Below are 25,908 nucleotides of genomic sequence, written 5' to 3' on the forward strand. Positions count from 1 at the left end.
CTAATGTATGTGTACATATTTAGAGCAGGATTTGATTCTAACACTGTGACCAATACACATCTAGCAGAATGTGGCGGACATTACTGATGAGGTAATGAAGAAATACTAATGTAACAGTCCGAATAGTTCTGCATCCTGTTTTCTTAACTAAGGCATAGGTTTTCATTAAAAGCCAAACATATTTTCAAAAGTCTATCCCCTACCCTAAACTGGTTACGTAGCTTATAAACTATAAGTTTATAACTTTTAAATTGGATCAAACATTTTAAGTATACAAAATAGAATCAGTACTTTAAGGAAACATCAGCTCTCCAATGCTGAGCTAATTGTGGTTCTGCTGACAGAATCTTAAGAGTGATGTGTCTGGTCCTCATTAACAAGGACCAAGTCCATGTCCCTGAAAGACAACACCAGATAAAGGCCAACCAGACTCAGCACCACTGCCCACCACCCTCCCCAGTCACCATGCTGCCCCGTGCTATGCAGGCAAGGGCTGATGGCCAGGTCAGCTGCCTCTTTTGGGCTTCTCAAGCCAAATCAGGAGCACAACGGCTTCTGCATTTGTTTACTACATGCCTCCACTTCGACTTATTCAGGAAAAGTCTAGCCAGTTTGCTACTATTCATTCCATCACCAGGTAAGCTGCATGCATGTGCAGCATGGTATGAAAAGAGCACAGGAAGACTGGGGCAGCTCAGCAACACCTCTAAGCTGAGATTAGTGACTAATATCATTTGGCCTTGGACTCCAGCTCTAAGATCAGAGGTGGCTATACAGGGCCTTTTGAGTCAGTACCCACTGTGACACATGTGTGAACAGCTCCTCAGGTTGACAGGGCATCACTGACCAACCCAACACACGTCACAGTCACACTGAGCAGAAGGTCCGGGATCCTCTGCTGTTCCCTCATGCAGCATCTCCAGCCTTCCAAGAACTCACCTGAGGATCCAATTCTTAATCTTCTAAAAGACAATCTGCTTAAGGTAGTACTAATACCTATATCCAAATTATTGCTCTGATGAGACTATCAGAGGATACCCTGACAAGGCTATCAACACATCCATCTCAGAACTATACCATTTAAACAGACTGTATAGGAAGACTACAAAAGACACCCATCAACACCACCAAAAGATTACTGTCCTTATAAAATGAATTTAAAGCCAGTTTACCATTAGAGAGAATTTTGATTCAAGACATGAACATTCCTCTCCCAAAGCGGTTACCTCTAATACAAAAATCTTTGTCTTATGGAACCTTTGCACCTTCTAACAGATATGCTCTGATGGACCCCTGTGAGACACATCATGGGACAGACTAGGGAATAGCCTCAGTCAATTCTTACTACCAAAAGGTAGTCTTCATAACACCCCAGTCCACCCTGCTCCCAGGAGCTCAGGGGCTCTCACAGGTTGTTCTTCGAGACCTGCGTGTGCACCCTGCCAGTCACGAGGCTATCCACATGTCTCCCTCAGAGACTCGTCTCCTCACACACTCTGACAGGGACATTATAGTGCCGGTCATCCTCAGCAATGAGGGTCACCACTGGCCAGGCCCTGGGTGGGTCGGTGGGGTAGACTGTGATGAACTCTTCAGTGTTGTACTTGGACAGTCGATACACCTGGATAGTGTGGCGAACGGCATAGGCAAGAAGGAACATTTCAACCTGCAAAGAAAAAGCAGGTAAGTATTCTAAGGAAAGGCAAACTCAGAGATAGGTCAACATCACCATTCATCCATTCATTCATTGCCCCAAACAATGCATGGCAGTGGTTAAGCGGCAATTTTACTGCTCCTTTCTGAGCCCAGACCTAATCTGTTTATATATAGAGAGATGCAAAAAAAAAAAAAAAAAAAAAAACAGCAGTCAGGAATGGACGACTATGTCAAGAGACACAACCCACATTCTGAATACAGATAATTACTTTAAGTAATCATCATCAATCCTATTTGGCCAACCACAACCATAAGTGCTGCTCTTTCCTATAGCCTCAGAAAAACTACTGTAGATTTCCATCCTGCAGGACAACTCTCTCTCTCTTCCTAGCATGTGGATCATTCTAGGAAGAGTCTGTCAATAAAAACAGGAAGGCAGCCTTAATGTTACTTCAGTGGTTGGTGAATCAAAATAATAAAAACTAAAACATAATAACAATAAAGATCCTTTATGGAAATGAACACCACAGTGCAACAGGAACCAGGACTACACTGTGTATCTGTGTACTACTCCATTACGCCACATCTGTAAAAGACATAAAGAAGGGCCAGGCTCTATGGCTGGAGCTGATCAGAGTAAACAAAAACCCTGCAAATGTGTCTCCTCTCTTGAAAAGATGCTCAATCCCTGCCCTTGAGAGTGCAATGGATTTAGAGTTGTGTTTTAACAAACTGAACAGGAATAACTGATAGCATGTAATTACTAAGAATAGTTCATCGTGGCTTCCTCTTTGTTCTATGCATGGATCTACTCTGAGAAAAGCCAGCTGTCACGTAACAAGGAAACCTGAGTAGCCCTGGACAGGCCCATGAGGCAAGGAACTGAATCCTCGTAATGGTCAATGAGGAAGTCAGCTTGCTGCCCACAATCATGGGAGAAAGCTATGAAGTAAATTTCCAGACTGTTAGGATGATCACCCTGAACAACTCAGTACTAGCCCCATGATACAAACCTGAGGCCAGCAACCCCGACCAAGCTGCCCCTGATTCCCAACCTGCAGACATTCTGAGGCCGTGTGTGACGACAGCAAAGGCTGCCATGCTCTGAAGTACTACATACATGCTCCAAAGCCCAGCTCACCTGTTCCAGGCCGCCAGTGTGGCCCACCTGGTTCAGATGGTTCCTCAGCAGCTGTCCAGGGTCACTGGATGTGTCCCGAGCAAACAGAAGCACAGAGAAAAATGGTACTTCCTTTCCTTTCTCTTTATCGTCGTAGAGTTCAATGGCTTTATTTAGCATTAGAAATTTCACAGCTTCATAGAGGCTATATTCTTCTTCATTTGTGAACAGTTCATCACAAGCTATCTGCCTTGCTTCCGCAGTTCCCATTTCAGCCAGGCTGGCCCACTACAACAAGACAGATGTAAATAACTAGAAATCATGTTCTAAAAACTACTGGTACAAAGTTTATTCTTGAAAGTAGAGGACCATAGGTCACATCCCAGTGCTCACAACTTCAAGTCTCTCATTTGTACAATGCCACTCTTTAGACCACACAAACTCCTTATTTGGCTTTCCCCTTGTTAAACTGAAACAGAAGTATGATATATAGTAGGGAGAAGGACTGGGTGATGGAATAGAAATCTCAACTCCTGCAACATCCCAGACAATGACAATGAACCAGACAACTGGATATACTTAGGGAAAAAAAAAAAAAGATTGTGAGTGGAGCTGTGAAAGGATGTTACCGCTATTGGGAGGCTTTGGAAAGAGTTACCCTAGAAACATGTACCCAATCCTTCAAAATGGCAATTTCCTGAATATGAGTTTACTAAACTCACCCGCCAAGCTCTTAAAAATCAACATGAGGCTGCGCAGTAGTGACTCATGCCTGAAATCCCAACCATTTCAGAGATGTAGATGGGAAGGATGAAGACTAAGGCTGACCCAGGCAAAAACTTAACAAGACCCCATTCTAAGTACACACCTGTTAGCCCAGCCATGTAGGAGGCATAAACAGAAGAAAAACAATCCAGTCTAGCCCAGGCAAGAATGTGACACCCTACTGAAAGCAAAAAGGGGTACAGACTTAGCTCAAGCAGTAGGAGACCTGCCTCACAAGCATGAGACCCTGAGTTCACATCTTGGTCCCACAAAACAAAACAAAACAAAATCCATGAGATTCAAATGAATAAAACCATTCAGAAATCCTTACAACTAATTCAGAATAAAGGAGTCAGGCTACATAACCACCACTTTGCATAAACACAAAAATCAAATCCTTTATTATGTGCTTTTAAGTTACAGTGAAGGAGAAAAGAGAAATCACATAAACCAGACCTAATTATCACAAACCCTCTAGGTTTTTAAAAATAAGAGTAAATACATGTTCCCTTCTCTTTCCCTTTCCTTTTTTTTTTTTTTTGGGGGGGGGGGTCAGTCATGGGACTTGAACTCTGGGCTTGGGCACTGTCCCTGAGCTCTTCAGTTCAAGGCTACCGCCCTACCCCTTGAGTCACAGCACTACTTCTGGTTTTCTGGAGGTTAAGTGGAGATAAGAGGTTCCCAGACTGGGCTGGGAAGTTGGCCTAGTGGTAAGAGTGCTTGTCTAGCATGCATGAAGAACCGGGTTCGATTCCTCAGTACCACATACATAGAAAAAAGCTGGAAGTGGTGCTGTGGCTCAAGTGGTAGCAAAGTTCTAGTCTTGAAAAAGCCCAAGGACAGTGCTCAGGCCCTGAGCTCAGTCCCCCTGACTTCAGTGCCCAGGCTTATTTTGAACCTCAATCCCTAGATCTCAGTCTCCTGAATAACTTGGATCACAGGCGCCCAGGTTTTCCTTCCCTTTTTAGTGGAAAATAATATCAACGCATTTCCTAGGAAGTAAACACTAAGTTCAAGGAAGTCAAGGACCTCAGGCTGCTCAGCTCCACAAAGAAGTATTTACTAACTGCCTATTATGTGCCAGGTATGGTACTAGGCACTGGCTGCCAAAGAACAAACAGGATGGCTCTAAGGGAGGTAAAAGTCTAACAGGAAGGCAAGTCATCATCTGAGATACATGCAAGGAAGGACTTCCAAAGCCTGGTCTAAACCAGGTAACATGAGGGAAAGGATGGGAAGGAATGATACTGATCAGGAGGCACTGTGCTCATAAACTGACATGTTGAATTCTACTCAAAAGTATTGTTTTAAAAATTAAAATTAATTTTAGCTTACAAATCTGCTTCTAGAATTGTGACCCAAAATAAGTAAAACTTGTTTCCTTACAAATTTAAAAAAATGAAAATGGATGAACAAAGAGCATGGAATTAACTATTCATCTTGAGTGCTGGGACAATCAAGACAGAATTTGCACTAATGACAAACAGGAAAATTATGTATTCCAAACCTTTGTCCTTAGCAGGATAAGGGACTCCTTAATTTTTTCAACCAGGTCCTCACTTTTCCCATCAAATTGCAGTCCAAATTTCCATTGCTTGATCCAGCTGTATTTTCTTATCAGTTTTTCTGGTAACTAGAAACAGAGAATTACAAAGGTGTTGACATTCCAAGAAACCCACCACACGCGCCAAGCCAGAAAAAACTACTTAGTCTATAAAACTTTACCCTGACTGCCAGAATTAATTCTTGCCAAGTCGATCACATGAGCTTAAGACAGAGGACATAAATCTGGAAGTCAGGAATGTAAGAATCTCTACCACATAGAAAGCTACTATCATGAATGGTACTTTGGGCTAAGAAATGCAGTCTAGCCTGTAAGTCTAGCCGACCACAGCTGGGAATGTGCGGCAACCATCACAAAGGATGAGCTAAGGTAGTGTCTGCTCCACCTCTGGCTTCAACTCTCACTGGCAACCTTCCCGCCCCCAGACCACAACTGAGGAAGACACTTCTGGACACCTAGAATAAAACCAACTCCTGAGACTTCCCCATCGGCACAACAGTGCTGATGGAGGCTTCCCCTCAAACAAAATCTACTGAATAACATAGAAAAGGATCTTTAAATAATATTTATACATATACTCCAAGCAACATTACTGTAGCAACTGTGGAATCAGCACAGTAAGAAAAGAACAAATGAGAATCTGCAGTAGAGGTAAACAGAGCTCCCCTGGGCCTTGTTCAGGAGACACTGACAACTATTAAACTACAAACCTACTATACTCATTTCCTTTTCATCCTTTCTTTTTTTAAGTTCCTCAAAATTTTTCTTCAACCTTTATAGCAACAGAATTGGAGTTTGAAGGACAACTTGAGGCATAACTCTGTTAGTGACAACAACAAAAAAAAACAAGACTTCCTCCCTAAGTATGATAAGAGAAAAGTCACAAGCATGTTACTTTACTGCTACAAAATTTAGAAAGGGAAAAACAAAGTTACCTCTGAGTCAAAGCATTATCATTAAACCCTCCAACCACCTATGCCAACTTTGTTCAGCAAAGTGGCCACGTATTCTCTTCTATTGGAATCTAAGACTTGAAGACACTTCCATGAATGGGAATACTGGCTATGCCATCTCAGTCTGCAGCCATCATGTGAAACCAAGGTGATTTGTACTCTGCCAAACATAGACGCACCCAAAAAGTGTAAGGAAGGTTTCTTGTGACCAGTGATGGCCTTTTACATCACTCACTAACTTCAGCAGGTCATGTTCTCGTGGTTTTATTACACAGAGGAATGACCACTCACCTAAGAGCTGCTACCGTCCAGCTCAGTGCTCCTGCCCTCCAACAACTTGAAGACAGGCCTCTGCTAAACCCTCAGATTCTTCACCAGAACCTATGGTGCCCTCAAGTGGCAACAAAGTAAAATTACAGCTGGGCTCCCAGAACTATAACCAGGTTGAAAATATTGGCTTGGAAGATATGATCTGAGAAATGAGGCAAAGGGAAGCCAGGCTGAGCAGTCTGTGACATTGGACAGGTATCCAAAAAGCAGGTACAACAATCAATTGAATTATTTTGGAGGGCCCAAAGACTTAATCATACAGATGGAAACAAAAATCAGTTTCCTTCCTTTCACTCATTGGGCAATTGTACTAGAGTGATTAGCGAGTTCCAGGTTGTGAAAATCCTAGATGTCAAAATCCTGGATAAAGTCCAAAAAAAGAGAAATGAAAAAGAAACCATTAGGAAACAAAAATAAAATTGGAATTACTTGCTCAGAAAGAAGAAACAGTAAATTTAACTTTAAAAGCTCTCAGGGGTCAGTACACCTTCTTTCTACTAAGCATAAATGGAACTTCTGTTAGAATATAAGATGGGGTCAGGAGCATGGCCTAGTGGTAGAGTGCTTGCCAAGCATGGACAAAGCCCCGAGTTTGATTTCTCGGTAGTACAAACATAGAAAAGCCAAAAGTGGTGCTGTGGCTCAAGTAGAAGAGCGCCAGATGTAAACAGGGAACTCTAGTAAATGCCTATAATTCTTGACAGCATGACAGACACCAAACAGCTAAAATGTGTTATTCACACAAAATGAACTCACAAATGAGCTTTAGTATCTTGCTGTAATAAATGCTGCCACAGCAGCTGTGGCTCAGAGATCTTCTAAACTGTAGTGGACTTGGAAACCAAAGCATGCCTACCATGAAAGATGCCCCCTCTCAGGGAGCAAGGTACTGTCCTAGTGTGTGGACAGTTAGATCAGCTCCAAGACTGGAGTCCGTTACAGATGATCTGACTGCAGTCAAACACACGTTGGGATCTGATCCGAAGTGAGAAAAACAAAGTTCAGAGAGAGAGAGGGAGAGAGAGAGAACATTTGGGAATTTAAATAAAAGCTTTTCCACAGGGGCCAGGAGTTTGGCCAAGTGGTAGAGTGCTTGCCTAGCATGCATGAAGACCCAGGTTCAAGTGGCTCACAACTGTAATCCTAGTTGCTCAAGAGGATAAGATCTGACAATCATAGTTTCAAGCCAGCCAGAGTAGAAAAGACCATAAAACTCTTAACTCCAATTAACTACCCAAAGGCTAGAAGTGAAGCTGAGGCTTAAGTGGTAGAGTGCTAGGCTTGAGCAAAAAATCTCAGGGACAGGGGCCGGGAGTTTGGCCTAGTGGTAGAGTGCTTGCCTAGCATGCACGAAGACCCGAGTTCGATTCCTCGGTACCCCACATACATAGCAAAAAGCCAGAAGTGGTGCTGAGGCTCAGTGGTAGAGTGCTAGCCTTGAGAAAGTCCAAGGACAGTGCTCAAGCCCTGAGCCCAAGTACCCAGACTCTGAGGTCAAGCCCCAGGAATAACATTAAAAAAAAAAAAATCATGAAATACACAAGCAGTGTCCTCCATCCACCAGTCTTGGTTTTGACCCTTGGACCCATGTGGTTTGGTCAGCAAAAAGTTTCCTTCGACAGTTTTTTCATCTAGGTCAATACCTCATCCCCAAACTGCTCCAAAAATGAAATGAGTCATCTTAGTCACACAATCATCTGCTTCTGAGGAAAAGAGGCCAGTTCAGTGTCTTGATCTTTAGAAGCAATTATTTCGGGAGTGCTTTATATCACACCACCACAACTCAAAGAAAAGTATACCCTAAAGCCCTGGCAAGTTTTCAAAGAGTAAATTATATGGCTTACTTTCAGAAATATCAAAATTGAACTCAAATTGTTAATAATAAACTCAAGTGTTAAAAATGCTAAACATCGGTTTTATGACTAATCTCTTCTGGAAAATACCAATGGCTTCTGATCAGTTCACTATGTGAAATCAGCCTGGATATAAAACCTATGTGCCGACACCATGCTGCAGATGACACTACCAGCCAGAATGAGCGGAAAATAGAAGTCTTCTCCGAAGAACTTTGTAGAACATGGAGGAGGCAAAGCTGAAGCAACAGCATACCAGCATGAGCTCTGGGTCCTGCAGCCACGGGGGCAGTTCTGCCAGCTGGCTCATTGCCTGGAAGAGCGTGGCCCTCAGTGCACAGTAGTTATCACCACGGACTCTCCTTATGGAGGTAAACTTCTGAGAAACTTCCTCATAGCCCTGGAAGCAAGATCAAAGAATTCAAAATAGTTGTCACTGCTTTTCACTATCAAGGAGAGCTCTATTCTTGTGGAAGAAAATTTCCCTCAGACCACTGGAAAAATAAAACATAATAGCTGGCTGGGTCTTTCATATAGAACATTTAAACAATTTTTATTATTCCACTCCTCTTAAAATGTTAGTATTTTGTAAAGTATCTGCATGTGCAACAGATACAACAGACCTAACACAAAATAATAACCACATATTCAAGCCAGCAGCCATCACCAAAGTTAGAGTCATGTTACTTGTAAGCAACTGTGGAAACACTCACTGATACCATTTTGGAAGGCTTACTCTGTTTAAGACACATCACAGTGGTGCTATACTGACATGAGAGCTTGTATGCCCTCAGGAATGGGCTTATGGTAACTCTGTCCTTTGTGTACAATTTTGCTGTGAATCAAACTATTCTAAAAAAATAAAACTTCTGGGGCCGGGAGTTTGGCCTAGTGGTTAAAGTGCTTGCCTAGCATGCATGAAGACTCAGGTTCGATTCCTCGGTACCACATACATAGAAAAAAGCCAGAAGTGGTGCTGAGGCTCAAGCGGTAGAGCTCTAGCCTTGAGAAAGTCCAAGGACAGTGCTCAGGCCCTGAGCTCAAGTCCAGGACTGGCAAAAATAAATAAATAAGAAAATAAAACTTCTTTAAAATAAATCTGTATTTAAGTGAATCCCAAATTCTTCAATTAAGAGAACAGGAAAAGAGACATATACTAAGTTAATATCTCTACACTGAAAAACATACAACTCCTAGGTTTCCAAGGTGTAAGTGTGTTATGTGCAACTATGTATCATTTAACAATGGTTATCAATTCTTATCCAATGTGTCATTAGGCAATGTCATTATTGTGCAAGCCTCAGAATGAATTTACACAAACCTTAATGGTATGATCTGCAACATGCCTAAGCTCTATGACCTCTTAATAAGCCTCAGCAGCTGATTTTGCTTGTTTAACAGCCATCATAAAGCTGGGCAAGGTGGCTAATGCCTGTAATCCTAGCTACTCAGGAGGCTGAGATCTGAGGATCAAGGTTCAAAGCCACACGGGGCACAAAAGAACCTGCTGAGACTCTTATCTCCAATTAACCTGCAGAAAATGGAAAGTGGGACTTTGCTCAAAGGTAGGGTGGTAGCCTTGAGCAAAAGAGCTCAGGGGCAATGCCCAGGCCCAGGGGTGGGGCAGTAGCCTTGAAGCTGAAGAACTCAGGGACAGCACCTAAACAGAGATCAAGCCCAATGACCCCCCCCCCACCCACACACACACAAAGTCATCATGAAAAAAAGGCTGAGATTATATTAAGTACAAGAAAAAACTAACCACTCAAAATATGCAATAAAATTTGGGCCCTAGTAGCTTCCATCTGTCATCCTAGCTACTCAGGAGGCTGAGATCTGAAGACTGTGTTGAAAGCCAGGCAGGACAGGAAAGTTTATGAGACTATCACCACATAATCACCAGAAGACTGGAAGTAGCAATATGGCTCAAAGTGATAGAACACAGCCTTGAGTGAAAAAGCTCAGGGACTTGGGAACAGCACCCAAACTCTGAGTTCAAGCCCCATGACTGGACTGCTGCTAGAGTGATATGGCATATTGTTTTATGGTAATATAAGTTACTAATGTAGCTTTTGTTACCAAGTATTACAGACTGTATCTAACTATATGTACTAAGTTTTTATACAATGTTTACAGCAGCATCACTACAAATATCTGAGCAATGTGTAGTATTTACAATGTATATACAATGCTATATCACTAGATGCTGGAAATTTTTCAGCCCCATCATAGTCTTAGCGGACCATAATTGTTTATGTGGTCTACTGGTTGATCAAAATACATATGGAGCACATAGCTGTGTATGTGTGTATCAGACTACTACTAAGAAATGTCCAGATAACTCTGTTAGATTTTTTTTGAGTAGATTAAAGCCTTACTTCTGCTCAGTCTAGAAGTAAAATTATAATTTACAAATGATCAGTGACAAATTCTAGTGTCGCTGGTTCACTGATGTGAGTGCTACTCTGGTTTCTCCGGTGGGACTCTTCCTCTTTAGTTCTGATTGTGTTGCTCCTAGCCCATCAGTTAATCCTTTCCCTGGTCTTACAGTTACTTCCTTGACAGCCACTCAAAAATCTACCCCCAATCCTGAACTTAAAATGGTATTTATATTTAAATGTAGTCTAAAAAATGGAATCAATAGAATTTTTGTTATTTTTTTCCTTTCTTTGTTACTATTTTTATTTTCAGCATCTCTGCCATACAGGTAAGTTTATCTATTTGGGGGATGGTAAGGGGGGAGCAGAGAAATGATGGGAAAAGGGTGAACAAATATAGTAGTGAGGCTGGGAAAATGGCTTAGTAGTACAGTGCCTGCCTAACATGCATGAAGTCCTGGGTTTGATTCCTTAGTACCATATAAACAGCTGGAAGTGGCACTGTGACTCAAGTGATAGAGTACTAGCCTTGAGTAAAGGAAGCTCAGAGACAGTCCCCTGGCCCCAAGTTCAAGCCCCAGGACTGGCAAAAAAGGAAGGGAGGGAGGGAGGGAGGGAGAGAGGGAGAGAGAGAGAGAGAGAGAGGGAGGGAGGGAGGGAGGGAGGGAGGGAGAGAGGGAAGGAGGGAAGGAGGGAAGGAAGGAAGGAAGGAAGGAAGGAAGGAAGGAAGGAAGGAAGGAAGGAAGGAAGGAAGGAAGGAAGGAAGGAAGGAAGGAAGGAAAAAAGTAGTGATACTCGCTAGACACTATACTGAAAATGAACTAGATAACTTGGTGTGGGCGGGGGAGGATTGGGAAAAACCAAGGGAAGGAGTAACTGTTCAAAAAAGAAATGAACTCTTTTTGAACACTTGTTTGTTAAACATGTCATTTGAAATACGATGTAAAAATCGATGTTAATAAATTCTTTTTTTTTTTCTTTTTTTTTTTTTTTTTGCCAGTCCTGGGCTTGAGCTCAGGGCCTGAGCACTGTCCTTGGACTTTCTCAAGGCTAGAGCTCTACCACTTGAGCCTCAGCACCACTTCCGGCTTTTTTGTATGTATGTGGTACCAAGGAATCAAACACGGGTCTTCGTGCATGCTAGGCAAGCACTTTAACCACTAGGCCAAACTCCCGGCCCTAATAAATTCTTTAATAAAAAAATGAACTCATCTGACTTATCTAACTTTAACCTCTCCATACTTCATCTTTACAATGATAATAAAAGTTATTATATGATCCAAAAAAAAAAAAAAGAAGAAGAGCATTCACAACAGCACAAGACAACCATCAATGGAGGCTCCACATCTGAATCAGTCAGTTGTATTTTTCAAAGAAATTAAGTTATTAAAACATGCTGGTTCTGTATTAGGAATATGACCCAAATAAGTCCCTACCTCTGGAAACGTTTCCTCATCACTACGATTAGAATGTGAATATTTACAAAGTCTAATCACAGCTGTCTTAACCAGCGTCTAACAATATGCTATGGAAGTTATGACCCACTATTTGAAAGACCTAAACTGTGTGCTCCTCTGCTGTACCTTTTTCATGCACGTTGCTTTCTGAGTGTTTCCCCTCCACTCCTTTTTACAGTAGTCCATGATGTCCATCTCAGGAGCCACACTTAATCTGAATTCTGTCAAGAAGCAAAACAAGAGACAAATAGACAAATAATAAAACAACAGCACGGCATTCCTTGAAGGTCACTCTTCACTCCTTACTTTCTCTCTGACATCGTTTTTAAAAACCACTGCCTGTGCCTCTAGTCCTGGCCATCATCCGACAGCCATGGCAGTCTCTCAGTGGACCTCCCCTGTCATCCCACCATCTAGTCCACCCTTCACCGGACAACTAGCCAGGCTTGCCCATCTAAATCAGAACTCACTGGATAACAGTCCTCACTGCTAGTTCAGAGCGCTCCAAGAGCCTTCCCTCTCACCTTCACTTGTAAGAAAGCCATGTCCTGACCCATAAAACCCCGGAATGGCTCCCCACTGCTCCTATGGCTCAGCTCCCATCATACCTCACACTCACTGTGCTCCTATCCTACCTATAGCCTCCCCAGAGGCTCTGCAAGGCTCCTGCCAAGCTCTGTAGGACAGCTCTCTGCAGCTCTAGCATCTGATGCCCCTACATCATAATATCACACACACACACCCTTTCCTCTCTTTATCTTATGCCATTCTGCTTTCTTGTTAACGTTTCTTCTTAATGCCCTATTTCTTTTTCTCTAACTTCTACACATACCACATTAAACTCAGTAAAACTTGAGTTCCTTAACAATCTGTATCCTCACTCAGCATCTGAAATTCACTGATCCACAGGCTTCTGTGAGGGTTTTCCCAATCAGAGACTCAACAGTCTGAACTATAAGGAAATACTTCTAAAGCCGGGCGCTGGGGGCTCATGCCTGTAACCCAAGCAACTCAGGAGGTTGAGATCTGACGATTGTGGCTGAAGTCAGCCCGGGAATGAAAGTCCATGAAACTCTTACCTCCAATTAAACACCAGAAAACCGGAAGTGGTATTGTGGCTCAAGTGGTAGAGCGGTGGCCTTGAGCTGAAGAGCTCAGGGACAACACTCAGGCCCAGAATTCAAGCCCCACAACCAACAAAAAAAAAGAAAGAAAATACTTCTACCATTTTAATTTTTCGTATCTATTACACAAAGAAATAGCACATATCATAACAAAAATTACACATAATTGTCTGTGCTTATTTATATGCTACTTTGGTGCCTAAAAACTGTAACTTGTTGACAATAAAACCAGAAAGTAATGGAGCACTCACTGTTAGATGATCCACAGACCTCATTTGATTCATACCCTCAAATTAACATTACAACTCATGATTATGCAAATATTAGTGTTAAAAAAAAAAACTTCAGATGTTCTTTATTCAAAGTTTGTGACAGGATATAAGTGTAGTTACGATCACGCATATGACAGCATGTGTATGTTTCAGGAAGAAAAGGAATCACATTCTCAGGTATACCTTGACTTTTTTTTTTAATTGGTGAAGGTGTACATGTTAGTGATTTCAGGACATAAGCCTTGAAGTACCTCACAACATATTTACTCCTGAGGGAGTTACACACAGCTCAATTTAACAAATATTTACTGAGTGTATAATATATGCCAAACACTGAGCCAGGAACAAGAGAAGTAAAGGTAATGAAAACAGATTTTGTCCTAAAGAGAATGATAGACTACTGAAGAAGAAAAGATCACAGAGAATGAGATGAATACCAGGATGACTAAGCAGCACAAAACTCTCTGCAATTTGGGGAAATTAAATCCTTTTTTTTTTTTAAAGAAACTCAGTATGAATACTTTCATAGAGAAAATCAGCCTTTTGCATGAGAAGGAAAATAACACACATACAGTAGTATAGATTATAAATACATTTATCCATAGCATACATCAGGGTTAGCTTAGAGGGGAAAGTGGCCCTAAGGTGTAATTTACAGAGAACACTAAAACCGATGCCACACAGACAAACCTTCAAAAAAGACCATGTATCTTTTAAATTCAAGATAAACTTTTTGAGTGTCTTCTTAGTACAAGACTGCAATCCCATTCCTGTACTAAAGGGAAGGGATCTGCCTTTCCCCTCACCTCCCAGCAAAGCAGGAAGAACTGCAATGCACAGAACCTTTCTGGGCCTTCAGTTTCCCACCAGGCAGTGGTATAAGCCTGGGGGGCGGTGGAGAAAAGGGAGAAACACTTGTGGTGTAGGACATCTACTTTCCTGCTGTCCTCACTCACTATACCAAGGCAGCAAGGATGGAGTGGAGGAGGCCTAGGGCCTCAGGTGAGCAAGAGGCCAAGTCACAGGCCCCAGTCTCATGCTACATTAGAGGCCTGTGGAAAGAAAACTGGTACTTGCGGGCCGGAAGCTTGGCCTAGTGGTTAAAGTGCTTGCCTAGCATGCACGAAGACCCGGGTTCGATTCCTTGGTACCACATATATAGAAGGAAAAAAGAAGCCGGAAGTGGTGCTGAGGCTCAAGTGGTAGAGTTCTAGCCTTGAGAAAGTCCAAGGACAGTGCTCAGCTCCTGAGCTCAAGCCCAGGACTGGCAAAAAAAAAAAAAAAAAAAAAAAAGAAAACAGGTACTTGCATAGCTGACAGCATTAAATATTGCTTTAAATCCATCTTGCCATAATTTTCTGGAAGGAGACTCCAACAACACAGGCCCTAGGCAGGTGAGGAGGTGGAGGTAAAGGACAATGCAGTACTTCATTTCAAGCAGTTCACCAAGTATAACCATCCCTTTTGTACCTTTCGCCAGTCTATCATCATTGTATGCAGAAAAGCATATTTCTACTGGCAAAAAAATAAATAAATAAAAATAAATTAGGGAAGTTGAAACCCCAAGTGGTAGAAAGAACCTGAAATAACTAAGAGATTTGGTGCTTAACCACCACATGAGTAAGAAAAATAAGAATCAGACCCATGGGGGTGAGAAATTAAAAGGGAAACCCCTCCAAGATGCTTAGTCTCTCAGGAAATGGCCTAAGAATATAAAACTTTTCTGTAATAAAGCAATTAAGAACTAATTTAGGCTGTCAGGCGCAGTGGCTCATGCCCATAATCCTAGCTACTCAGGAGGCTGAGATCTGAGAAACATGATTCAAAGCCAGCCCAGGCACTAAAGTCCGGCAGCAAAGTCCATGAGATTCTTATCTCCAATTAACCACCAGAAAACCGAAAGTGGTACTACAGCTCAAGAGGTAGGGTGGTAGCCTTGAGCTGAAGAGCTCAGGGACAGCCCTCAGGCCCAGAGTTCAAGCCCCCAAGACCTACAAAAGAAAAAAAAAAAAGAAAAGGAAAAGAGAAAAAGGAAATAATTTAGGTTTTGAAGAAGGTGAAGTACTGTCACAACTACTCAACTTCACTTTGCCACCAACGGCACTATGTAAACTAAAAAAATGCATAAACTAAAAATTATAAACTGAACACCAGTGGCTCATATTTGTAACCCTCGCTATTTGGGAGAATAAAGTTGAAAGGATTGAAGTTCAAAGCAATTCAAGTTCAAGCACAGCAAAGAAGTTATGAGATCCCTTCTCTCCCCAAAGCTGGATACACTTGTCTATATCTATCACCCAAGCTGTATGAGAGGCTGAGAAGATAGGACTGCAGGTTCAGGCCAGACAGGCAAAAATGTCCACATGTCTTCACCTCAATTGAGGGAGCTTCGGTGTAGGTATACTTCTGTCATCCCAGTAATGGCTAGAAGCAAACAGCAGCAGTAAGGCCTAAGTATATGCTCAGTCAGGAATTCATCCTCTATCTCAAAAATAACCAGGGGGGTTTAAAAAAAAAAAAAAAAAAGGCTGGATGTGGTTCGGCAATGAAGTGCCTGACTATCAAGCACAAGGCACTGAGCTGAAACACCCAGATAGCAAGTCAGCTATGTCCTGGAAGCCATGGAATCCTGACTCCTGGGGTAGATGGGTAGATGAAAAGATGGTCACCAACAAAGGGGCTAAGAATGCTCTCTGTGTCAATCTGCCCTTTAATTTGGAGAGCAGACACTGAAAGGCTATTATTTCAGAAAGGCAAAAAACTTGGACTAAGAACAAAAGAGTAGAAGACTTAATTTTATTCTCAGGCTAACTGTAGAGGTTACAAGACTCATTGAAAAAGTTGGCCATCTGTGTAGAGTGCAACACTGGACAAAAGAGGAGCACAAGAAAACCTAGAAAGTAGAAGAGAAAGAAAAGCAGGAGGGCCTGCAGCAGTAACAAATAACAACTTATGCATTCTCCTTAGAAATATGGCTAACAAGCAGTGAGTGCACTGGTGGTTCACGCCTGTAATCCTAGCTACACAGGAGGATGAGATCTGAGGATCATGGTTCAAAGCCAACCCAGGCATGGAAGTCCGTGAGACTCTTTTACCTCCAATTAACCTCAGAAAACTGAAGTGGAGCTGTGGCTCAATGTGGTAAAGCCCTAGCCTTGAGCTGAAGAGTTCAGGGACAGAGCCCAGGCCCAGAGTTCAAGCCTCACAACCAAGAGGGGGAATAGAGGAGATAGGGGGAGAGGGGAAGAGGGGAAGAGGGGGAGAGGGGGAGAGGGGGAGAGGGGGAGAGGGAGATACGGCTAGCATGGATGATTCAGAGCATCCTCTGAAACTCTATGGAGGACTGTAGCAGTGAGACCCAGCACCTCTCCAGAACTACTACAAAGACACCACCTACACTGGCTACCACAGAGAAGAGTTCACACACTTCAACTGACAAAGACTTAGAAATAACTAAATGTCTTGTGTATCACTGGTTCCTAATAATGCTTTTGTTAATCATAAAGTAAACAGAAGCCAGTGCTGAAAACAAAACAGCAGAACACATAAATGACACAAGTAATGAGAAAGAAAATGTCACTTGTGAATTATCTATGGGGCAGTCCCTCCTTGGCTTCTGCCTGAGGCCTCCCAGAGAAGAAACACTAATAACACTATTGGACAAATCTCCATGGACCAAAAAAGGAGGCCAAAAGAACACCTTGCCCTATAACAGGCCCTGGCAGAAGGGACAAGAGCAGGCCTGGCAGAGAAGCACAGATGACACGTAACCATAAAATGTAGACTGCTTTCAATCCAGTGATCATTTCATTTTTAGGCAATCAGATTATCATGGTCATCTGAGTGCTAGGATGTATATAGTCAGCTACTTAGCAAGTCTTTTCATGGGAAATGAAAAATGCATTTCAAAGTCAAACTCTCCTATGAATGTGAAGAAATTTGCTGAGACAGGGTAGCTATGAGATAAAAGCAATCCTCACAGGTTAAAAAAAAGAACATGAATGCAAAGAATGCACACAGAATACTTGCATTAAATCGTAAAACTTCAGGAAATAGTCTGCTCCCCAAAAACAAGTAAAATAGCCAATGTATTTAAGGCTTTACATACAAGAATATATCCAAGGAAGTACATGCCTTTTTTTTTGAAAGGGAATACAACAGACTTAACTGTTTCCTACTAAAAATAGTAAGAACTCTATAAATGAAACAAGACACATACCTGATGCCCCTCTTTCATGAATAAGCAATTCTTTCTCCTTTTCTATTTCATCTGCAGCACGGTACATGTCCTCCTCACTGAAATCACACCAAAGTAGACATTTTCAAACACTTGTTGCACTAACATTTTCTGTTGCATCACAATATACAGCTACTTACAAAATGTATGACACACAAAAATGTTCACTTTTTCCACACTTTATGATGACAGTCTGATCAAATATGTGAATTCTACAGCTTCAGTTGTGCATGCTTATTGCTCACCACTTTCTTCTTACTTCGGCATTTTTTTCAATGGGACAGTTTATACCACCTGACTGGCTAGAAGGCCTCAGCCAATAGCCATCTAAGTTAGCATCTATTAGCATACATCTTTTCACTGAAGCTCTTGAAATGACTGAAAATTTCCAAGAGGAATTAGCTAACAAAACATTTACATAGGAATTCAGGCCACCTGACAACCTTTATAACATGTCACAGGCTCAACAGTTCCCCCAGGATCACAGTTCAGAATCAATATTACAAATCTCCAAAGCTAAAGATCCTCCTGGAGGCTCCTCTCCCAAAGCCCACACTCACCTAGCCAGCCGTGCTGCTATGTTCCCAAATGCTCTAGTGGCTACTCCTGCTATTGACTTTTTACTCACACACTAGAGTATCTCACTCTCTTTAATAGACTATCAAAAGCTTAGTAAGGAGTCAAGGAGAAAGTCTCACTAGGCACTAGACAAAGATAAAGAACAAGACTCCTGCCCCCTTTTCTCCTCAAGATTCCCCCCAAAATGACAATGAAGGCACACAGAAGCACTCTACCGTTGCTAAAAGCAAAAGACACGTGAAAGTCCAGTCAGAAAGCAGTGGTAAATAATAGACAGAGATATTCGAGGCTAGTGGAGAGGCAACAGTAGAAAGCAAGCCACTAACCCAGGCAGAACCTCAGAAAGACTCAGCAACTAGTGACAACTATCTAAAGGTACATGGACCGTTCTGAACTTAAAAACAAGGAGACTGAATGTTAACATCTACATCAGATCCTTAATGTCCTGTACTGGCAACCCACCGCAGCACATCCCACATTAAAATAGACACAGTGGAACACACAGGAAGCAGGAGTCAGGTTAAAAACAAAATGTAAAGAATAAAGCAAATGACCGAAATTCTAATTCCATTAAAACCTAGCTCCTAGAAAAAAGAAAGAGAGAGACAGAAGGGTGCTAAAAGAGGTGGTACTGAAATCTTTCAACATTTCCCAGATACCGGAGGGACTCAGCTCAAAATGTGCACCTACCCCATCATTCCACACTAGTCTGAAGTACACTGGCTATTGTGATGGCAAAACCCACTCTTCAGTCTGAACTCTGGGTCAACACTATCTTACACTATTACACCGGTGATTGGCTCCAGGAGTTCCCTCTTGACCACCTACTGCATGATACATCTGGAGAGGTACTGTGCAGATGAGAACTCTCCTAGAGCAAAAGTTGGAGTGGGAATCCAGTACTTCCACCCTTCATTCCAACCCTTAATAGCTATACATACAGTGGTTGCTAGTATCAAAGTATAATCACCTATTAAAAAATACATATTCAAGCTGGGAGTTTGGCCTAGTGGTAGTAGTGATTGTCTAGCATACACAAAAGACCTGGGTACCACATACTTGGAACAAACCAGAAGTGCCAGAAGTGGTGCTGTGACTCAAGTGGTAGAGCTCTAGCCTTGAGAAAGCCCAAGAACAGTACTCAAGACCTGAGTTCAAGCCCCAGGAATGGAAAAAAAAAAATACACACACAGACAGACAGACACACACACGCATGCATACACACCCGCAGGATAGTTGAAAGAAAAGGCATATATAATTAGTATTCAAAAACCTCAATTATTCCTTTTCATTCCTACCATATCCATTTATATAGAGTATTATTTTACTTTCCCTAAGTAAATGTGTGGAGGAGGAATGAGGAAAGAGATAAGAGAAGAAAAGTAAAGAGGAGACAAAAACTGATTTAATATTCTTGGGATGAGAAATAAATATTATGGAAAAGGTACTTTCCTCATGTGGTGACTCCAGTGAGATTTTAAGTTAAAAAAAAAAGTATGACATCACCCATGGAGCCTGTGCCAGAGTCAAAAGCAAACAGATGCCTGAGGACTACAGATCAAAGATCCAAAATAAATCTGACTAGATGTTCACTCTTCTGTCACAAATTTAATAGTATCTTTCAGCTTCCATTCCGAGCTTTATCACTGAAATTCTGATTCTCATTTAAGTAAACCACTTTTTTAATATTGAATTATCAGAAGCTTATCTTTAGGCAAGTCACTTCCCTAGTTTTGCTCTCATTTTCAAAATAAAAAAACTAGTCAAGATCTACATGATGAACATGGTTCCTCTTCTACTCTTAGTTCTAACAATCTGTGCATCTATGAGCACTTCAAGCAAATTCTGTGGCTATCCTGTGTGTACACTTGGCTCTACTTTGGTCCTCTTTTTACTCTACAAAATAACAAAAGAAAGAATTTAATCATAATCCCACTTCCCTGAAACAGTTCTCCAAACAAGAAACTCACCCAACAACCACAAATAGGAATTTCTACAAGGGTGAACAAGAGAAGAACAGAAAGAAACAAACATCAGAACTACATTCAAAGGGAAGACACCAGCAAGGGAAATGCTAGGAAATAAAAAGCGGTGATTCAGGATCCAGAAGCAAAGCAGAAACTGCGGAATAAGAGGTCAGGCATACATGCAAACTACGTTACCCACAACTGGATTTACTAGGACCCTATGAACAAATACTTGCTAACTTCCTTGGCCACCAAGGACATATGGATATGGAAATGAGATATATGTAATATGGCCCTTAAAAAGGATCCCAAAGCTGCAAATCCTTGTGGAAAGCTTAAGTTCCAAGTTTAAGTAATGTAGTCCAGTCAGCACTGTCAGAAGAAGAAAAAAAATTCAACTAGAATAATACTTATTCAACTATAGAAGGAAAGAAGGGAAAGAGGAAGAAAAGAGAAAAAGTATTATTTAATACTTTAAATATTTCAGGGTAGGAATATACTTCAGTACTTTCCACAAAAACATGAGAAAGGGTATCAGTGTGTGTGAAGTAACGCTCCTTCTATCTGGCGAATATAACTGTAACCCCTCTATTAATTACAATAAAAAATTAACAAAAAATACTTTCCAATATACACAAAGCCCTACTCAACAACAATCAAAAAAAAGCTAGATGAAATATTTAAAAATTTTTTAAGTACTGGAATACATTAAAAATATTTAAAGTGATGATAAAATGAACTTATATTTAAAGCTATCTCAAGGTTTCATTTGAATCTTCACTAAGGAAAGAGAAGACAGGGCAACGATGCAAAGGAAAGCAGTTACTACTTGCTAAAATCATCAATGCTGAATGGTTCCAGAAATCTGGCCACTCTGTGACTAGGTTGTAAGGTAGAGAAATGAAGCACCTGCTCTGGCAAACAGGCCCCTGCCACACAGACACAAGGGACCACCACCGCCACATTTTGTTCTAGGAAGGTACTGAGGCAAAGTCACAAGTCTTAAGTGACTCAGTGTGCTAGCATGTCTGTCACAATTAGTACCATAACTTCATTTTGTTTAAAAGATCTCATTAAACAGTATTTGCAGATTTCTCACAAACTGGAGAATGAAATTATTAACCCTTCTTAATATAAATCTTACTTTTAAAAGACTTAAATTAGTTGTTTCACACAGAACAATGACCCTTCAGGGCCCCAAAGAAAAGGACTCACAAACTCATAGGAAAACTATTTTAAAGAGTTTCTTGTAGTTGAAGGATAGTAAAAATTTGGACAATTTATTCTTTTGCTAACGCTAGAATTAGAACTCAAGAGCCTCCTGACGTATGCACTCTGCTTGCTTGCACAGCCAGCTCTATCACTTGAACCTAAGGTTTCACTGATTTTGTAGCTAAGAGCTATGGACTTTTCTGCCCAGGCTGGTTTCAAACTTTAATCCTGTAGAACTCAGCCTCCTGAGTAACGAGGATTACAAACATGAGCCGCCAGCACCCAGAACCATTTCTTCTTAATAGTAAGGCAATATAAGCAATATGGTAGTACATACTAAATTATAACTAGCATTCTTGCTCTGTTCAGACCACCATAGTAACAAATTTTTAATACCTTTTAAAAATACTTACTAGTATAAAGGACAAAAAAATCTACTATTTCCAAGAACAAAAACTCTAAAAGCAAAACTCAATTAAACAGAAGACTTCCGTGAAGCCATTTCTTTCTCCATTGCTAATTTAAGTAAATGTGATATAAAAACAATTCTCATATATCTATAAAGCTAACAATTCCAGGTGCCAGTGGCTCACGCCTGTAATCTTTGCTACTCAGGAGGCTGAGAAATGAGGATCCTAGTTCAAAGCCAGCCCAGACAGAAAAGTACCCATGAGGCTTCTATGTCTAATAAAATATTCAAAAAAAAAAACAGAAGTGGTACTGTAGCTCAAAGGGCCTTGAGTAAGGAACTCATGGACAGCGCCCAGGCCCAGAGTTCAAGCCCCAGGACTGTGCGGGGGAGGTGGGGGATGGGAGGGTAACAAGACTACATTTTAACCACTCACTATTATGAATCTTTGTACCAATCCGTCTTTAGTTATAAAAAGAACTAAAGATGGCTTTTTTCAGCTCTGAACTTGAGCCCTGAAGTTCATGCTTAACTTGACCTGTCTTAGAAGACTAATAGCCCAAGCAGTGTTGGTGAGATAGTCAACCACTGTGACACTAACACATCTTCCCACACAGACACAGGAAAAGCATAGATCATTCAACCTAGCCCTTCTCCACTGCTCAGTGGTTGTCAAGAGGAGCAACATATCAAACTGAGGAAAGTACCGGCACCCAGGCCAAAATTCCACCTCCTTCCTGCTGCAAGTGGACTTTGCTTAGCTTGCTCCTACTATATGTGACTTCCAGAACTATGTGGAGACAATGTGGTCACCCTCCAGTCTTTGTGACATGCCAATCCTGATAACTGAGGCAAGCTATCAGATGGGGAAAGAAAAAGGAGCCATTGTTACCCCAACTTGGGAAGAGATTTACTACTCTGGAAGAACTCATTCATCATAACACTGGCCCAGAAACATACACAAATTTTCCCTCAACTTCATTGGACACTGCAGATAATCTGCTCTCCCACTATATTGCATACATGAACCTTGGATTCAAACTTGACCCACCCTCAGACTCAGAAGAGCAACGCAGAAAGAAGTCTCACTTCCTAATCATTCGGGCTTGCCCATGTAGCATGCCCATGAGAACCAGTGTAAGTTAGCAGCGCTAAAGGGTAAGAAGCAGACCAGCAGGTGTCAACTTCTGGAGGGAAATGATGGCAGGAGAAGAGCACCGGGACCTGAGCACGGAGAGAGCTTCCGAAACACAATCTGGTTTAAGACTTTTTCAAATGGAACACTAAGTTACGTTGGCATCTCCTGGGGGATGTCCCTCAAATGAACTATTATAAAAAGGAGTAAAAGTCTCATGGAGATTTACAAAGCAGTTTATACCTATGGCTCATTTGGTCTTTCTTCCCTATTTTTCTCCCTTAAGAAATGCATACACTATTGGAAAGGAAGCAAAGTAACCTATGTATGTTACCAGGGCTGACCCACCCTTCACCCCCTTTAGAGTGACACCCCAAATATATCACTCACTTGCAAATGGTTGCCTTGACTTTTCTGTCTTCCACCAAGTGTATTCAAAATGACTCCACAAAATGAAACATTTGCAATCATATAGTTTGTATTTCCAGATGCAAATATTTTCATTGATTCTATTGTGTAAAGATTTGTTTGGGCTCCAAAGACCAAAAGAGACATCTCAAAAGCCCATTACACTATTTTAATTTATACCCAAAGTATTACACTGCATATGATAATATGGGATTTTACATGTATGCATTACATTGTAAACTCTCTGTCAAAAAGACAAATTTGCTAGAAAGAGCAAAACTTAACATCTGAAAGTTACACACATCTCCCTTCTTCCCTCCATCTAATAAGTTAAAGAGGAATGGGATAATTAAAGACAACAAAAAGAAGGAAAAAGAAAAATACTTAAGCTAATAATAAAACTACAAAAAAAAAAAACCCTATGGAATAACAAATCATGTCCCTGTCTGGTTTTTATGAGTGTCCAGGAAGAGGTGAGGGGAGGCCCTGAAACCTACTCTTAAATCTTCCTGGCCAAGTTGTGCTTCATCAATCTGCAACTGTTTTCTAATGATGAACATGACAGCCTAGGCTAAGATTTCTAGATTCAACTCGAGAGTCTACTGAAGAGAGAAAAAGCAGCATAAAAATTTCCTCCAAGTGCATTTCCCCAGTATTCTATTTCCCGTGGTGTTCAGAGTCTGAGGAGGACACACACCAGAAAACCTGTCACACAACCATGTGTATTTTGTGGAACACGGTCTGGCTTCCCAGTCCTGCCTCTCTCAGAGGGTAGGAAAATTGCTCTGATCAAGGCATCAAAGTGGGGTCAGGGCCCACTTAGAGGAGGCAGCAACCAGGAATTAGTACAGAGCCGAGGAAGGGGACCTACTTTGCCTGCTGCTGGATCTGAAGCAGATGACTAACCCAAACAGTAAACTGTTCGTCATAGATCAATTCACACACAGGCCTCTGCATGTGTATCGATGGAAAGGAAAATAATAAGTGACGCTATTGAAAGATCAGGGTATTTCTCACAAGCTCCAGAAGCCCCAACAGGTAGACAGGCTAGAGGAGAGAGGTACAACTGGCCGCAACAGAGACTCAATCAAGCTCAACAGGTCTAACTCAAGTTACCAGCGGGAGGGAGCTCGGGGAAGAGATCCCAACTCTCCAATCTTTCCCCAGCGAGGACAAAACACCCTTTAAACGAATAATTACCATCACACCTGGGTGCCTAAGAAGCGAAAACCATCCAGGCCCCAGGGCCAAGTACTCACCAAGGGTGTCATTTTAATAACAACAGCTACCTAACAGCTTCGAAAACTCTCAACCTTCAACACCTCTAACCTCTTCACCCCCCCCCCGCCCCCGGCCGGTTCACGAGTATCTGTCGAGTGGGTCGAGGGCAGTTCTGCAAGTCCAAAGGCAGTGGACAGGGACAGGCGAGCTCCGCTCCGGGTCCGCAGCTGGCTTTCCCCGCCCCGCACCCCGCACCCCCCCACCGGCGTGTGGTCGTCGTCCGGGGCGGGAGGGCCGTGCAGCCGGCGGGGTCGGGTGAACGGGCCGGGGCCCCGCAGCCGTCGAGGCCTGTCCACCGGTGGGGCGCGGGCGGGCGGGCGGGGAGCGGCGCGGCCGCGGACGCCCCCACTTCCTCCCGGCCAGGTGGGCGGAGACGGCTGCGGGGCGCTAGGGACCGAGCCGTCCCGAGCTTTTCCTGAAAGGCTCCCGGACCCCTGAGTCCCGAGATGTCGCCTGGGGGTGGGAGGGGGGGCGAGGGACGGAGTGACCGGACGGTGACGGCCGTCCCGGTCCTCGACTGCAGAGGTCGTCGGGGGAGGTACGGGGGCCCGCCGCGCCGCCCCGCCCCGCCCCGGACTCACTGCTCCGCCGGGCACCGCACCGCCGGGCACCGCACCGCCGGCCGGGGCTGCCCGCCGGCCGCCGCCTTCCCGCCGGCCCGCGCCTCGCCCCCAGCCTCCCGCGCCGGCGTCTCCGCGCAGCCGGCGCCCGGCCACGCTCCGGGCTGAGGCATGGTCTCCCGGTTCATGCGGCGGCGGCGCCGACGGGGCGGGAGGGAGGGAGTCCAACCGCTCCAAGAGACCCCGGACCCTGCCCTGCCGGCGTCCGGCCGCCGCGGCCGCCGCTCCCACTGCCAAGCGGCTGCCCAGGCTCCGCCGGGCGCTTCCGCGCGCGTCACCATGGCCCGCCCCTCGACCTCTAACCCCGCGGCCAAGGGGGCGGGGCCTGCGCGTGCGTGCAGGGGCGCGCGCCGTGGCCAACTGAGCAGGCGCCGTTCCCGGCGGGGCGCGTCGGAGGGTGAGTGACGGGGCGGCTGGACGCAGCCTGGTGTGTGTGTACGTGGATGTATTCCCACAGAAGAACGCTCACGAGGAATCCTTCCCCGAAGAGGAAGGCGGGCGAGGCGCTGCGAGCCCTGCCGCGGAGATCCGGGGGACTCGGGCGGGCCCGGCGGGCGGGACCGGCACGGACCCGCCAGAGGCTCGCGG

At 43.2% G+C, this 25,908-nt stretch overlaps 1 protein-coding gene across 3 annotated transcripts; it reads right to left on the reverse strand.

Annotated features, from left to right (window-relative positions):
* Positions 1-1,152: 1,152 nt before the first annotated feature.
* On the reverse strand, positions 1,153-25,559 carry Otulin (OTU deubiquitinase with linear linkage specificity). Of its 3 annotated transcripts, none has more exons than XM_090332117.1 (7): positions 25,282-25,559; positions 17,692-17,768; positions 12,203-12,297; positions 8,498-8,641; positions 5,049-5,174; positions 2,825-3,064; positions 1,153-1,666 (listed from the first exon to the last, which is right to left on the reverse strand). In XM_090332117.1, the coding sequence occupies exons 1-7, from the start codon at positions 25,446-25,448 to the stop codon at positions 1,472-1,474; spliced, it is 1,044 nt and encodes a 347-aa protein (XP_090188243.1). In that variant the 5' UTR covers positions 25,449-25,559; the 3' UTR covers positions 1,153-1,471. The 3 variants fall into 3 exon arrangements, with proteins under 3 accessions (XP_090188243.1, XP_090188242.1, XP_090188244.1); XM_090332116.1 differs by having other exon boundaries at positions 2,798-3,064; positions 25,282-25,558; XM_090332118.1 differs by lacking the exon at positions 25,282-25,559 and adding an exon at positions 23,402-23,527 and having other exon boundaries at positions 2,798-3,064.
* Between the last annotated feature and the right edge of the window lie 349 nt (positions 25,560-25,908).

Source organism: Megascapheus bottae, chromosome 4 (assembly GCF_031878675.1).
Source record: "Megascapheus bottae isolate mThoBot1 chromosome 4, mThoBot2.hap1, whole genome shotgun sequence".
NCBI lineage: Eukaryota > Metazoa > Chordata > Mammalia > Rodentia > Geomyidae > Megascapheus > Megascapheus bottae.

Coding starts and splice junctions, on each gene's coding strand:
- Otulin (XM_090332116.1), bottom strand. CDS start 25,448: ATGAACCGGGAGACCATGCCTCAGCCCGGAGCGTGGCCGGGCGCCGGC. Junction 12,298..17,691: donor TCATGAAAGAGGGGCATCAG/GTATGTGTCTTG, acceptor GCTTCTTGACAG/AATTCAGATTAAGTGTGGCT. Junction 3,065..5,048: donor TTATCCTGCTAAGGACAAAG/GTTTGGAATACA, acceptor GTCTTGTTGTAG/TGGGCCAGCCTGGCTGAAAT.